This window comes from Hirundo rustica, chromosome 7 (assembly GCF_015227805.2).
Source record: "Hirundo rustica isolate bHirRus1 chromosome 7, bHirRus1.pri.v3, whole genome shotgun sequence".
NCBI lineage: Eukaryota > Metazoa > Chordata > Aves > Passeriformes > Hirundinidae > Hirundo > Hirundo rustica.
In genome coordinates, this window is record NC_053456.1 from 33,020,903 (window position 1) to 33,033,939 (window position 13,037).

The 13,037-nt window shown below is 38.8% G+C and overlaps 1 protein-coding gene across 5 annotated transcripts in view; it reads left to right on the top strand.

The window, feature by feature from the left end:
• Window positions 1-13,037, top strand: part of PCNT (pericentrin) — a 71,925-nt gene that overhangs the window by 35,786 nt on the left and 23,102 nt on the right. For 3 of the 5 annotated variants that reach the window (XM_058421286.1, XM_040069101.1, XM_040069115.1), the window contains 7 exons: window positions 3,562-3,791; window positions 4,236-4,355; window positions 4,876-4,896; window positions 7,039-7,266; window positions 10,772-10,942; window positions 12,085-12,237; window positions 12,667-12,837. In XM_058421286.1, coding sequence (XP_058277269.1) covers window positions 3,562-3,791; window positions 4,236-4,355; window positions 4,876-4,896; window positions 7,039-7,266; window positions 10,772-10,942; window positions 12,085-12,237; window positions 12,667-12,837 — 1,094 coding nt within the window. The remainder of the gene's footprint in view (window positions 1-3,561; window positions 3,792-4,235; window positions 4,356-4,875; window positions 4,897-7,038; window positions 7,267-10,771; window positions 10,943-12,084; window positions 12,238-12,666; window positions 12,838-13,037) is intronic. The other 2 variants (XM_058421287.1, XM_040069116.1) reach the window with 1 other exon arrangement.

The following is a 13,037-nucleotide window of genomic DNA, read 5'->3' on the forward strand; positions in this document are numbered from 1 at the left end:
TGAATGAACTGATAACTTATTTTGATTTAACAATGAGGAATGGTACTTAATAATTAGGCCTGACAGGTTTATAAGTATCTTGGCCAAAAAAAGCTATCCTTTCTGTGATGCAAAATTAGGAATATTCAATTCAATAATGAATATTTGAAGCGAAAAAGATGTTTTGCTGCCATCAGGCTTAAAGTGCATTCTGCCATTGTCTTTGTATTTGCCAGCTTCATTTTTGGTTTTTTTTGGAGAGGTTGGAATGGGTTGGAAGCTGGCTGTGAGCTTCTTGTGATACAAAGTGTGCTGTGAAAATGAGTAAATGAAGTTAAAGAAGGGAAGGAAAACAAAAACTATTTGGGGTGACATAAAACTGTGAGCTAAAAAAAGTACAGCAAGAACTGAAGGATGTCTAAGGGAGAGGAGAGAAATATAATTGAATGGATTGATAGGTCAGAAAAAAGGAAAGCAGAATGGGAGGGAAGGCTAGTAAAGGAATGAAAGAGGAAACCAGAAATAAGCAGGAAAGATCCATAGGGTTATACACTAATTTTGGAAGTCAAGTGCTATGGTCAAATTTGTAGATGCCAAATTGAAACAGGAATTTTTTTTCCCCCCTGAACTAAAGTTTGCATATTTAACTCCTGAGTGTCTGACATTTAGATCTGATAAATTCCTAGTTGCCATGATTGTTCTGTGGTCTACTCAAAATATAATTCTCCTATTGTTTTTTACATTAATTTTATTTATATATATATTCATAGATTCTTGCATATTCACTGTTTCTCATTTCTGGACTTTTTCTTTTCCCCAGAGAGTGTGAGCTGAGTAAACCAAATCCCGCAGGTGAATAAAAAGTTATGTAGGTAAATTCCTGTTAGAGTCAAAAAGCTGCACTGAGCTTTCTTACCCATTACTGTATCTTTATTCCTTCTGTCTATTCAGATCTCCCTCAAACTCTATTTTTAATTTAACCTATTTTTAGTAGCCATCTCACTGTCCTGAAATTTGCTGCTGCCCTCTGAATGAGAGGGAATGTAGATCCGAGTTGGTTGTGGGGTATTTTGGGATTGACATTCTCCCAGCAGCTCCTTAGAACTTGAGCAGTGACTTTTGCTGCAACGGCCAAGTCCTGAAACCCATCCCCTTTCCATCACCCCAGCTCTCTGTAGTACTCTTCCTCGGGTTTGAAATAGTTTGTAGTGTGTGGAAGACATGATAAATAGAAATCATATTGTTTGGAGTTGATTGACGTGGGCTTATTCCTTGAAAAGCTGACATCTCCTCCTGTTTTTCATGTGGAGCACTAATGTGAGTAGAATGGCCTTGCTAATTAAAACTCTCTTGGAATGGAGCTTGGCAGTTGCTAATGATGGTGGGAGTGGGAAGGAGCGTGCTGGGGCCTTTCTGAAGGGGGACTGCATGGTGTGAAGTAGCATTAATAAAATAGGTTTGTCTCTACAAAGAGTTCTGTGAGCTGGTGTGTTGCTTGAAATTCTATTTATACACTTGGAAATGTGCTTAAAAAAAAAAATTGTGCTTAGAGGTTTCCAAAATTTGATACCTGCTTTCTATGAAATACTGCTGATTCCAGGTGAAATCTGTTTGCCTAAAATCAATTTTTCAATTAATTTACATTTCTATCTGAGGAGGTGACTGTGACTGTCTAGGTCAGTGTTACCTAATCAGTATTTTGTTCCTCACAAGTGTTCCTCTGGAAGCTAAAAAAGAAGCCATCAGCCATGTTTCTTAGGAAATAGGAGACAAAATTCTTGTGCTTGCTTTTCCAAATACCAGTTCTTTTCTCTCAGGGTCAATCTAAATCCATGACCTTCCTTTGGATGCCCAGTTATCTCTAGCACCTGACCTTACCCTCCTCCCTGCACTATGTATTTAATAAAACATAATGTGCTATTTTATTCACATTATTCCCACCTCCTGCTTGGCAAAATGCAGCTCTTGACAAAGGATATTCTCTGTCACGCAGCTCTGGCCAGGATTGAGTGTCCTAGTGGAATTCAGACTGTTGTTGGGTTTTGTGGTTTTTCCTGTTGCATCACAAGGTACATCTAATACATGATATCTACAATACAGCTCCAGGGGGATTGGGAGAGAAATTAGGGGAGAATCTTCACTTCATGCATTCTGCCAGAGCCTGAGTTACGGCCACAACCAAATGAACTTGTGGTTATTTAAAAATAAAATAAAAAGTAGAGAGTGTGGCACGGTGCTTGCACTGTGGTTGTTACACAGGCTGTAATTAGTGCTTGGAGTGAATGTTGTTGGGGTGTAGCTGTAATCCACAACAGGGCTGCTGTGGAGCTCGAGAGCTCATGTACTCCATGGTTTCATCCCCAACTTTCCTTGGTTCTCTTTGGCTTTTTTTGATTTCCAGAGCCAGAGAATTCAGACTCTTTCACATTGTTTCCCATTATCCTGTGGTGACATTTTCCCCAATGTGCAGTGTAAATGTTGTTGCATTATTCCAAGCCTGTCACGCTTATCTTTTTATACATGAACATGGAAATTTTCATTGTTTTTTGCTGATTATCAAGGGTCTAGAAATGTCATTAAATATCTGTGGGTAATTAAGCCCTTGAAAAAATGTTTTAGGTAGGCTGTGGTAGCAAAGATTTGTAAGAGCAGCTTGCAATGACATTGGTCAGAAATCTCATGCTTTCAATTGGTCATACTTCAAAAAGGAGATTGTTCATTCTGGAAATCGGGCTGGATGATTTCTTAAGGTCCTTGTTGGTTCACAAACTTACCTTTAACCGATGACCAAAAACATTTGAGGTGAATAATGGAACATTTGAAAAGTAAAATCATGAGCTCTTGCAGGATCTTGCTTTGATACAAAATAGGCAGGCTTCTTTTCATGCTCAGGTTGCTAACTATATTCACATGAAAGTAGCTTTTCTCCAAAAGTGTTCACAGTAGAGTCTTCAGTTTTGGTCTCCTAAACGGTGTATTCAGTGCATCCAACTGATTAAAAATGCAGTTTGTAGCTGTAAATTAACTCCTGATAACTTAAATAATTTGAGCTACGTACACCTCCCCTTTTGGTATTTCTTTTGCAGTCTGCATAAGGGAAAATATGTGCCATCTTTTTTCCTCAGGTGTTCTCTTCCCTTTGTGACCTCAGAACTGGACTGATTTTCTGTCAGCATGATTTTTCCCTGGGTTTTAATCCCCATTCAGGTTCAGAGAAAGACAGTAACTTTGTATTTTCATAGCAGCTGGCCTCAGGGTCAGGCTGGGCACCAGTGGTCGTGGCACAAGGCAGGAGTAAGGGAGAACCTGGCCCAGGACTGGACATTGCATGGCTAAGGAGGATCTTGGCATGAGAGTTGAACTGAGAATTCTGTATTGAATGGCTTGATTAAGGAGAGACTTGGGACAGGAGGGTGGCAAAGATTCAGGGTAGAGCAGTATGGGATGTCTCCTACAGCCCACCTCAGGAATAAATATTTTTCTTTGTTTTGATGCTGTCCAAAATACCCAAATTTAACCTCATCTGAAACATTTGACTTTTGTACCATTCACTGACAGCTTTTATTTTGTGTTCTTGCTCAGGTCTACTCAAGGAAGTAGAATTTTTGTCAAAGGAGAAACTTGAGCTTCAGTGTCAGGCAGAAAAGGACCATTCCAACTTCCGCTCTCAGATGAAGGTTTTGGAGGTGGAGCTGGAAGAGCAGCTGCACAGTAACCAAGACCTGGCTACAAAGTTACTGGAGGTTGCTGAATTAAAACAGCAAATTGAAGTTCTTGAAAAACAGCTTAAAAACCAGCGGCAATTCATGGATGTGAGTAAGAGACCGCATTTCCGTGAGTTTGGAGGTGATGAATTCTCATCCTGGTTTGAGACTTGGGACGTGGTTCCCAAAACTCTTTTCAGTTTTAGTTGATATTAAGACCATGGCGTTCTAGTCTCATGAAAGAATAAAAAAGTTAAATGTTCAATACAGGTTTTGTAGTATTGCAGAATAATTTTTCCTTTTTATTAAACGATGATTGTGGTTTATATGTATTTGGCAGTCAAAAAGGTGCTTTTTCTTTTTTTTAATTTCCCTGTAACTATATTTGACTTCAGGACTACTAGAAGGTAGTCCTGATTAATTATTAATAATTAGTTAATTTTTTTTAATTAACAGTTTCTTCACCACAAAAACAAGCCCCAATTGTTCTTGTACTCAAGATTGTAATGAAATCTTCAAAAATATTTTGATTCTCTCTGGCTGGGTTTACAGGAACAAGCCATAGAAAGGGAACATGAACGCGATGATTTTCAGCAGGAGATTCAGAAATTGGAAGAGCAATTAAAACTGTCAGCAAAATCACAGACTTCAGGACAGTCCAGAGAGCAGAGGGTGAGTAAAATCAGACTTGATGGCCAATGGAGTTTGTTTTTACAATTAAATACCAAAACTGGATGTTCTTGGGGCTCTGGCTCTTGGGAGACTTTCTTTCCTCAGAGAGCAGATTTTTTCCCCAGCTGATTGAACTATGCTTAGGCAATGAGGGTGCACTTACATTATTTGTTATGAAAATGGGAAGAATTGTTGCATGTGCTTTACAGTAAAGTTTCTGAGTCTGGTTTAAAGGAGCCTCTGGGTCTGGTTTAAATGAACCAAGGAGGACAACACTACAGACACTCCGCTCCAAAAAGTGCATCTGAGAAATTATTTCTGGGTTTTAAATGTGTTTTCCACCTAAACAATTGTAATAGAGATGTCCTTTGTCTGCATGCCTCATCCTATTTAAGTTTATAAATGAGTCCTTGTTTACACATTTTCGTTTGTTTGATGCTTGGCTTCAAAGATTAACTTTTGCCTTTTTTTTTTCCTTTTGATTGGTTGTGGTTTTTTCACATAAATGAACATTATACAGAACTATGAATTGATTCTACAGGTATGGAAAACAGCATGAATGTCTCTTAACTTTTCTTTCCTTTTCCTTTCAATGCCTTCTAGATATGCTTTAGCTTTTTTCCTCTTCTTGATATATCAAGGCATGACGCAGCAAGACTTGGAGCTAAGGATACAGGGTTTAGGGTGGCAGAATTCTTGCAGGGAGTGAAGAACTGCTTTCGATTTAATTTCTTGTACATAAGTTCTCAGCTCTCATGGCTTATTGCTCAGAGGTGTTACAGGCAGTTATTCACTGAAACAGCCTTTTGGTGTAAAAGGAGAACTTGATTTTTGGAGCATGAAGCAAAGATACTGGAATGGCGATGATAAAACTGTGCCTTAGCTGTCAGCTTTTGTTCGCGGCCTGTCTCTTATCAAAATTTGTAAAGTAGTTAATTTCATTTCCATCTATTTATGTACAGTTGTGGAATTGTGTACCTCAGTGTTAGAGGTATACATCCTTATCTTTGATATGAATGAATTTCCAGTGAAGGAACTTTGCCGTGCTGGAAGGCATAGCTGAAAAAATTAACACCGTAGCTTTGCAACCTCTCTCAGAAAGGACGAAAGCTAACTTGGAGAAAAACACACAAGGGTGGTAACTAAGCAAGTGGCATTTGTGGGTAGGGTGAGGTATGCAGGCATTCTGTGCCAGGAAATGTCATATTTGTTCAGTTGTTTAATGCAGCCGTAACATCAGTAAGTGCTTAACTTACTGCAAACCAAAGCAGCTCAAGCGAACTCCTGATTTCTACACGTAGCAGTTATAACAAGTTTCCCCCTCTGGTGTTTTACTAGGTACATGGTATGTGTAAGTGGGGTTATTTTGTGAAAAGAGTGCTGACTGGTTCTTGGGAGCTGCAGTGTGCACTGTGAGAGAGGAGGTTAGGTGGAAGTGTTTTCTTAGCTACAGGACTGCAGCACCAGGTTTCTAGCAACGTGGTGTTAAAAACACGCTTTTTATGTCTGAAGTGGCATCGTTTGGGGATTCTGATGCCAAAATTTTATAGCATTAGAAAGATGAGACTTCTAGAAGATTTTTCTCTACCCAAAAGCTTTACTCTAAGACCTGTGTCATGGTTAGCAGTGGTTAGTTGCTGGTGAGATGAGAAGGGAGTAAGATACGTACACAATCAAGGAAATGCTTGTGCCTGTAAGCACTTGAAAATGTTCATAAATTTTGGGTTTCTTGACCGGTCTCCTACACTCTCCCTGCTTAATAATTTGACTTCTCTGTTTGCTCAAGTGTGTTTTCGTGCTTTAGTAATAATCTGCACAATACTTCAAAGATGTAAAGATCTATGTTAATGTAAAGAATTTTTATTTCATAATGTCGAAGTGGGATTTACATTAATTCAGGCACTTTTTGATGAACAAAGGATTTATTTTGTAAAATCCCATCTTCCTTGCTCGTGGGTATTGACCAAATTACTTCTCCAGTCCCACTGCTTTCCTGCCTGGTCTTGCTTTCACCATGCTAAATGACTTTATCACACCCTGACGTAGTCTGTCACACCAAAGCTCCTAGCCTTGCCTTCACCTTGATTACTGGGATGAATGAATGACTGTTTTCCTGCAGCTAAAATTTAAAATTGGTATCCTCTTCATATTTAACTATTTGAATATTTAAATATCTTAAATATCTATTTCCAAAGATTTTTGGAAAGCAAAATACCTGTCCTATATTGACTCCTGGGAATCTCTCTGATTAAATATTTATGCTTCTTGCTATCTTCCTTAAACTGGAATTTTGGAAGAGGGTTCTGAGGTTACAGAAATAAATCCAATGCAATTATTAATAACTCATGTAGTGTCTTGGTGGGGTTTTAATCTCAGAACCAACTAAGCCCATCACCAAAAGTCTCTTTTGAGAGTATACCTTCATCTAGTACTTTGAGCGTACTGCAGATGTTGAGAGAGTAATCAAACCTGTATCTAAGAGCTGCTGCATTTGGAAAACAAGATTTCAGGAAGCTAACTTCTTCATACTTTCTATGCATACTTAGTTTTATTTTCACCTGGGATTTTAGCACCACTTTAATCCATAGTAAAACCTGCTTTAATGTGATTTTACTCTTGCTTTCAACTGGCAGGAAATTCGTTCATATTGCCTGAATATCTGTATACTGTGATTTCTGTGTAGGTAGAATCTTTGCAAGCAGAAATAAAAGAGAAGATGGATGACTATAATAAACTGTTACTAGAAAAGGAGCGAAAACACCAAGAAATTGCAGCTCGTGATGAAGAGATAGAAAAATTGGTGGCACAGATCCAAGAGCTGAAGCTCAGTGGTGCTGAGGTCTCAAAGACTGTACACAACTTGGAACAACAGCTGCAGAAAATGAAGAAAGTGGAAAATGAACTGAAACAGGTCATTTTTAAATCCTTACTTAAATGGAGTTGGCATTACATGACAGTGGCTTTTGGGGGGTTGTCAGTAGCGTTTGCAACGCTGTCTGGCACCCAGGGGTGAGCCAAACTGTTGTATTAATGGCACATATCACAGCCAGAGTTTTAAATAATCTCTGGTTCTACAAACTCTAAGTCCATTATAGACTTATGTACTACTTGTAAGTAGTATGTATTTATATATTACTTACAAGGCTTAAGTACAACTTACTCAAAGTCCTATGGAGGCTGCTTTTGACTGTTGTCATGTTTGCTGCTTCAGAGCTGCTCTTGTGCTTGTCTGGAAGCTTCTAAAAAGGTGGTGTGCTACTGAATATCAAACATTGAGGGTCTTCAATAAGTACCTGTGTTTAAAATCAAGTTATCTTAATCTGTGGCCCTTCTTGCTCCATGTCTTTGAAGCCAGATCTATCTGCCATAGCCCAAAACTTCTAATACTTTGTTACTACTACCGAGTTAATCACAGCCTAAAGTTAAGAATTACAATCCATTTAGCAAAAGTTACCAAACATCTGAGTAACTTTTTCTACCATCTGAAATGAAATGTTCAGTGCCCTCCCAATAATTTTCTTTGGTGGAATATTTTTGAAAGCTTTGTGGAGGTCTTGTTGCCTGCAGTCGCTTAAGAGGAGGTTATGAGAGGGTGGAGTCAGACTAGAAGGTGCAAATGAAAGGATGGGAAGATATGAGTATAAAGAAGGGAAATTCTGGTTAAATGGAAGGGGGAAACGGTCACACTGGGGGCAGCCACTCCTCAGAGGAAGCCAGGAGTGGCAGTGGTGTCTCTGACTGGAAGATAATGTAACTTGGAGACTGACCAGTATTAGTTGTAAACTGATTTTCCTTTCCTCCCAAAGTTGAAATAGGTAGATAAGTTTTTGTTTGATAGTGAAAGATTCTTAATTCTTTTAAGACCAGAAAGGGCAATTACCCCTAATGGTGTAATTTAATGTGTTTTGAGAGAATGTTTGTGGTGAGTTTTTGTGTCAAGCTAAGAAGAAACACAGAGAAATTGCTCACAATATCTGTAACTCCTATTGGATTTACATGGATCAATGCATACACATTTATCAATCCCACTGTATATTTAAGTTGTTATTACATAATTATTATATCAGTGATACAGAAACATAGTCCAGTTAAGGATGAGTAAAGAAGAAAAACAAGAGTGATCCTTTAGTCAATTGTACACAATTCTTTCAAGAGCAGTACAAGAGAATTGCCTGAGCAGAGGTGACTTGGTTGTGCTTCAAGTCAGAGAACTCTAAAAACCTTTCCAAGCTTAATTTTTTCTGTGGTTTTATCCAATCATATGAAACCCATGCCCATTTACTTTCTGTTTGCATTGGAGTGGATGGAGACTGTGTTGTGTTTGCTGTTGGCAAGCTGCTCTTTTCTCTGGAATCTTGGCTTGCTGTTAAACAGGCTTTCTTTATCCATGTGAATTCAGAATATTCTTTTGGTTGTGTAAATGTCCCCATCAACTGGTGTTTTGTAAATATCTTAAATAAGCCAAATTCAAGACACTCTCGAGTTTGCTTTTTCTCTTTTTTCCCCCCAGACACTAATTCATCCAATCTAAACAAGGCTGTACTATTCAATTTGCCACCTGAAAGCATAGTAATAGCTTGTCTTGAAGCAATTTTGTGCAGTAAATAAGTTCCAGTGGAGCTCTAGGAACAATTACATGCCACGGCATTTTTCTATAAAAGCACACTTGATGTGAATGGTAATTGGAGAGTTTTATTGTCCCCCAAATTCCAACATATGAAAAATATGTGTATTGCAGGTGATGGAGAAATAAGGAACAGGTCTGGAAATACGATGTCTTGAATACAGAACAGTTTGTGAGGAGTACTGAGCCAAGTGACAGCTAACAGATTCATGTGCCCTGCTGATGTGCATGGAGCAGGTGTTTGTTCTATCCTGCTCCAGCTCCTTTCAGTGCTTCAGCTCGCTGATATTTAACACTGAAGCTCCTGGATGGGATTGTGGCGGGAGGATCGCTCATCCTTCTGCCTGAGATCTAAAAAGTGGGGCTGACTTACGGAGTCTGCTCTCCTGTGGATTTTGGGATTCGTGGAAGAAGACACCGCGTTAGAGTACACGTGAATGAGCACCCAGAAAGTTTTGCAGTGAAGGTGCATTATATAAAGCCCTGATTTTTGCCTCGTTTGCCACTTGATTTTGCTGGGTCGCTGTAGCAGTCTCAGGGCATGGCAGCTGGAGAATGGCAGGAGGAGCTGAACTCTGGTGTGCAGAGCTGTGCTGACGCTGCACACTTGCAGCTTTGCTGTCCAGGAAAGGCAGCGACGCTGGGGCTAAGGCAGCCCTCTTCTGCAGTAGTCTGGATTGCACGTGGCTGCTGAAGGGTTTTGGTCAGTGATCAGTGTGGTTTGGGTAACATTTTTAGTCGATTAAAAACAACAACAAAAAAAACCTCTGCTGTTGCTTGGGGTTTTATGTGTGTTCTTTCCTGAGGGGCTGCCAGAGAAGGCTGGTTGATATCACAGGTTTCATGCGAGGGCAAGAAGAATTTCTGGTTTTCCCTTGCCTTTTGATACTGTGATACAGCATTAACTTTGCAATTTATTTTTATTTTTTTTAATTGCTACCACTCTTGGTTTACAATCAGGAGATGCTAGCTAGCCATGTGCTCTGAGTCTTAGATCTCTTGAACTAGAGAAAAAATGTTTAAATTTACGTAATTTTTTATAAATCGTACAATGAGTCTAAAATAACCTTTTAAAGATATGTGCATTACGCTATGGGTGGAGTAAGTGTTGAACAGCAGAGGCAACTACTGCCTTAGGTTTCTTGTCAAGCCTTCCTTTATTGCATTAAGTACAGATATGTATGCTTATTTTTTGGACAATTCCCAAGTGAACCTTTCCTCCTTGGACTGACCCAGCTCCTGAGAAGGACTGTGAGAGAAGGAGGATCAAAACCCAATATTTTTAAAATAAAATAAGCTGTGGTAGCTTGGGAGATCACAGGTTGGACAAACTTAGTGCTGCTTTATCACATTCTGACTGAACTTGATGTATTTGTGACTAGGTTTTGATCTTCTCACAACTCCTCATTTCTTAAATTGTGTCCATCTATCAAATTTTGTTTGGCACATATATGGTGTCATAATGAAGTTGGAAATGGCTACAAGAACAAGATGTTATGTTCTTAAATATATAAAATGCTGTGTGTAACTGAGAAAATATAATTTATCACTGAATGCTAAATTTTCAGAAGTTGGTGAACTTGGATTACAAAAAATAAAGGGTTGAAAAGTTTAATGAGCTAAAAACATTTTGAATTCCGATTTCTTTATAGGCCAGTGAGATTATGTACTTTTCTTCTTGTACTGGGTGTGTCAGGGTCAATGAAGTGTTTCAGCAGGATTGTTCTGGCTAAGTAGGTTTGTATATTGACCGCAATGAATTCTAACATTTAAAAAAATAATAATTTTTCAGGATAAAGAGGCATTGCAGCAGCAGCAGTACAATAACCTGATCCAGATCTCTGCCCTGCAGTCTAAACTGGATGAAGCAAGGCACCGAGTGCCAGTGGACGGCAGTTCTGCCCCAGTGCTGAAGGAGCAGCTACAGGCTGAGCAGGAGGCTCTTCAGGCCAAGGAGAGAGAGGTGAGAGCTTTGGGAGGGTTCTACAGACTTTGAGTTGCTTTGGCCTCCACTAACCTTCCTTTTTCTTGCTTTGTTCTGTGTCCATCTCCCTTCATGCTGGAAGCTGCCTTGTGATGATTCGTCTAACTTGACAACTGACACTGATCAGTCTCAAACTGATTTTCCTTTCCTTCCAAAGTTGAAGTAGGTAGATAAGGTTTTGTTAGAGAGTGAGAGAGAATTCTTTTAAGACCAGAAAGGGCAATTACCCATAATGGTGTAATTTAATGTGTTTTGAGAGAATGTTTGTGGTAGGTTTTTGTGTCAAGCTAAGAAGAAACACAGAGAAATTGCTCACTACTAGTATCTGGAACTCTAACTGGATTTATTTACATGTATAAATGCATACACAACCCCACTGTATGTTTATATTGTTATTACATCATTATTATAATTATTATAATATCAGTGATAGAGAAACATAGTCCAGTGAAGGATGTGTAAAGAAGAAAAACAGGAGCACAACAGGATCCTTCAGTCAAGAGCAGTACAAGAAAATAAAAATTAATTTCTTAAAGACGGAATTTCCATTTCTCTTATCAAATCTGATTTCAAGAATAATTCCCAAAGTCACTGTACCTTGCTACCCATTAAAGCAAGAGATGATAAAAACAGTGGATGGCAACATCACAGTGCAGAGAAAAGTGTGGTTATTGAATCATCTCTTTGTTTTCTGTGTTACTGGGATTGGCACTGCAAGGCTCCTTTCTGGCTTCTGGGAGGAGAAGGATGGTATTTATTTTGACTGCCTGTCATTGTTGCACATCAGATGCTAATAATGTCTCATACTGTTACATCAAATGACATCAGTCAAGGCTTTTGATTACTTACAATACAGATTAATGGATCCTTTGTGTGCAGGTAGATCTTTAAAAAAGAAAACAGAAACCCACCTTTGCAGTACTTTGGTTTTGCAGATGAGGAGCTGGAACACAAGCTTCTCACTTTCTTTTTGTGTCTCAGGTGTTTTATTAATGCAGGTTGATTAGAGTTTAAATCCCTGAATTTGCTGAAGCTACTTCTTGCCATTAAATAATATGATGAATGAAGTTTTATCTTAGAGGACTTAAATGAAACAACTATGCATATTTATTTTTTTTTAGATTGCGAGCTTGCTAGACCAAGTAGAACAATATAAAGATAACTTGAGCAAGAAAGATGAGGAGATATTGCAGCTGAACTTGCAGTTAGAGATTCAAAAAAACTTAAGTACTTCCAATATCATCCAGCTTCAGGCAGAGAATGCACACCTGCAGGTAGGTTCCTCTAGCACTAATGCACTGCCTAAAATGTCACAGACCTGCTTTTCTTGAGTGTTGAGGTCTTCATCTCATGATGTTGTAAACAGATATTTGGGGTGTTTCTCTTGCCATCAGAATGTTGCATTACCTTTACGAGGCCAACGCGAATTATCGTAGAACCAAAGACTCCCAATACTCTAGATTCATGCTTGTAGTATTGTCTTCTACAGTGGTTTGATTTAAATCAAAAGCTGAGGTTATTTTCTGGGTTGGGGCAGTCTAATACAGTGGTGCAAACCTGAAGAAGCTGTAATTATGTTCTTGAGCTCTTCACCATGTTAGTAAAGAAGAGAATGTTTAAATAAAGCTCCTGGTTCTGCTCTGCCATTAGGTTGAGAGAGAAAGTCGGTCCTTTCTAATGGGATTTTTGCTTTTTCTGGTCAGGAGGATCTAACAAAACTTCATGTGAAGCAAAGCCAGGACCTGGGTATTAGTGATTCCTCAGCTTTGTCATTCCCACAAGCACTGCTTGAAGAAAAGAATCAAGAAATTGATCACTTGAATGACCAGATGAAGAGACTTCAGCATGAGCTGCAGAATGCTCTGGAGAATAAAGTAAGAGTGCTTACAGTATGTTCATTGCTTGATTTTTTGGGGAAGCAAGGTGTGCAGGTTCTTATTGTAAATGAAATCTTTTTGATAATTCTCTTAGGAAAGTAGAGATTATTTTGAGAAGTTACCAGCTGAAATGTGTGGTTCTTCTTGCTGTTAAATGTGTGATTTAATGGCTGTGTGATTCAGAAGAGAAATACAAG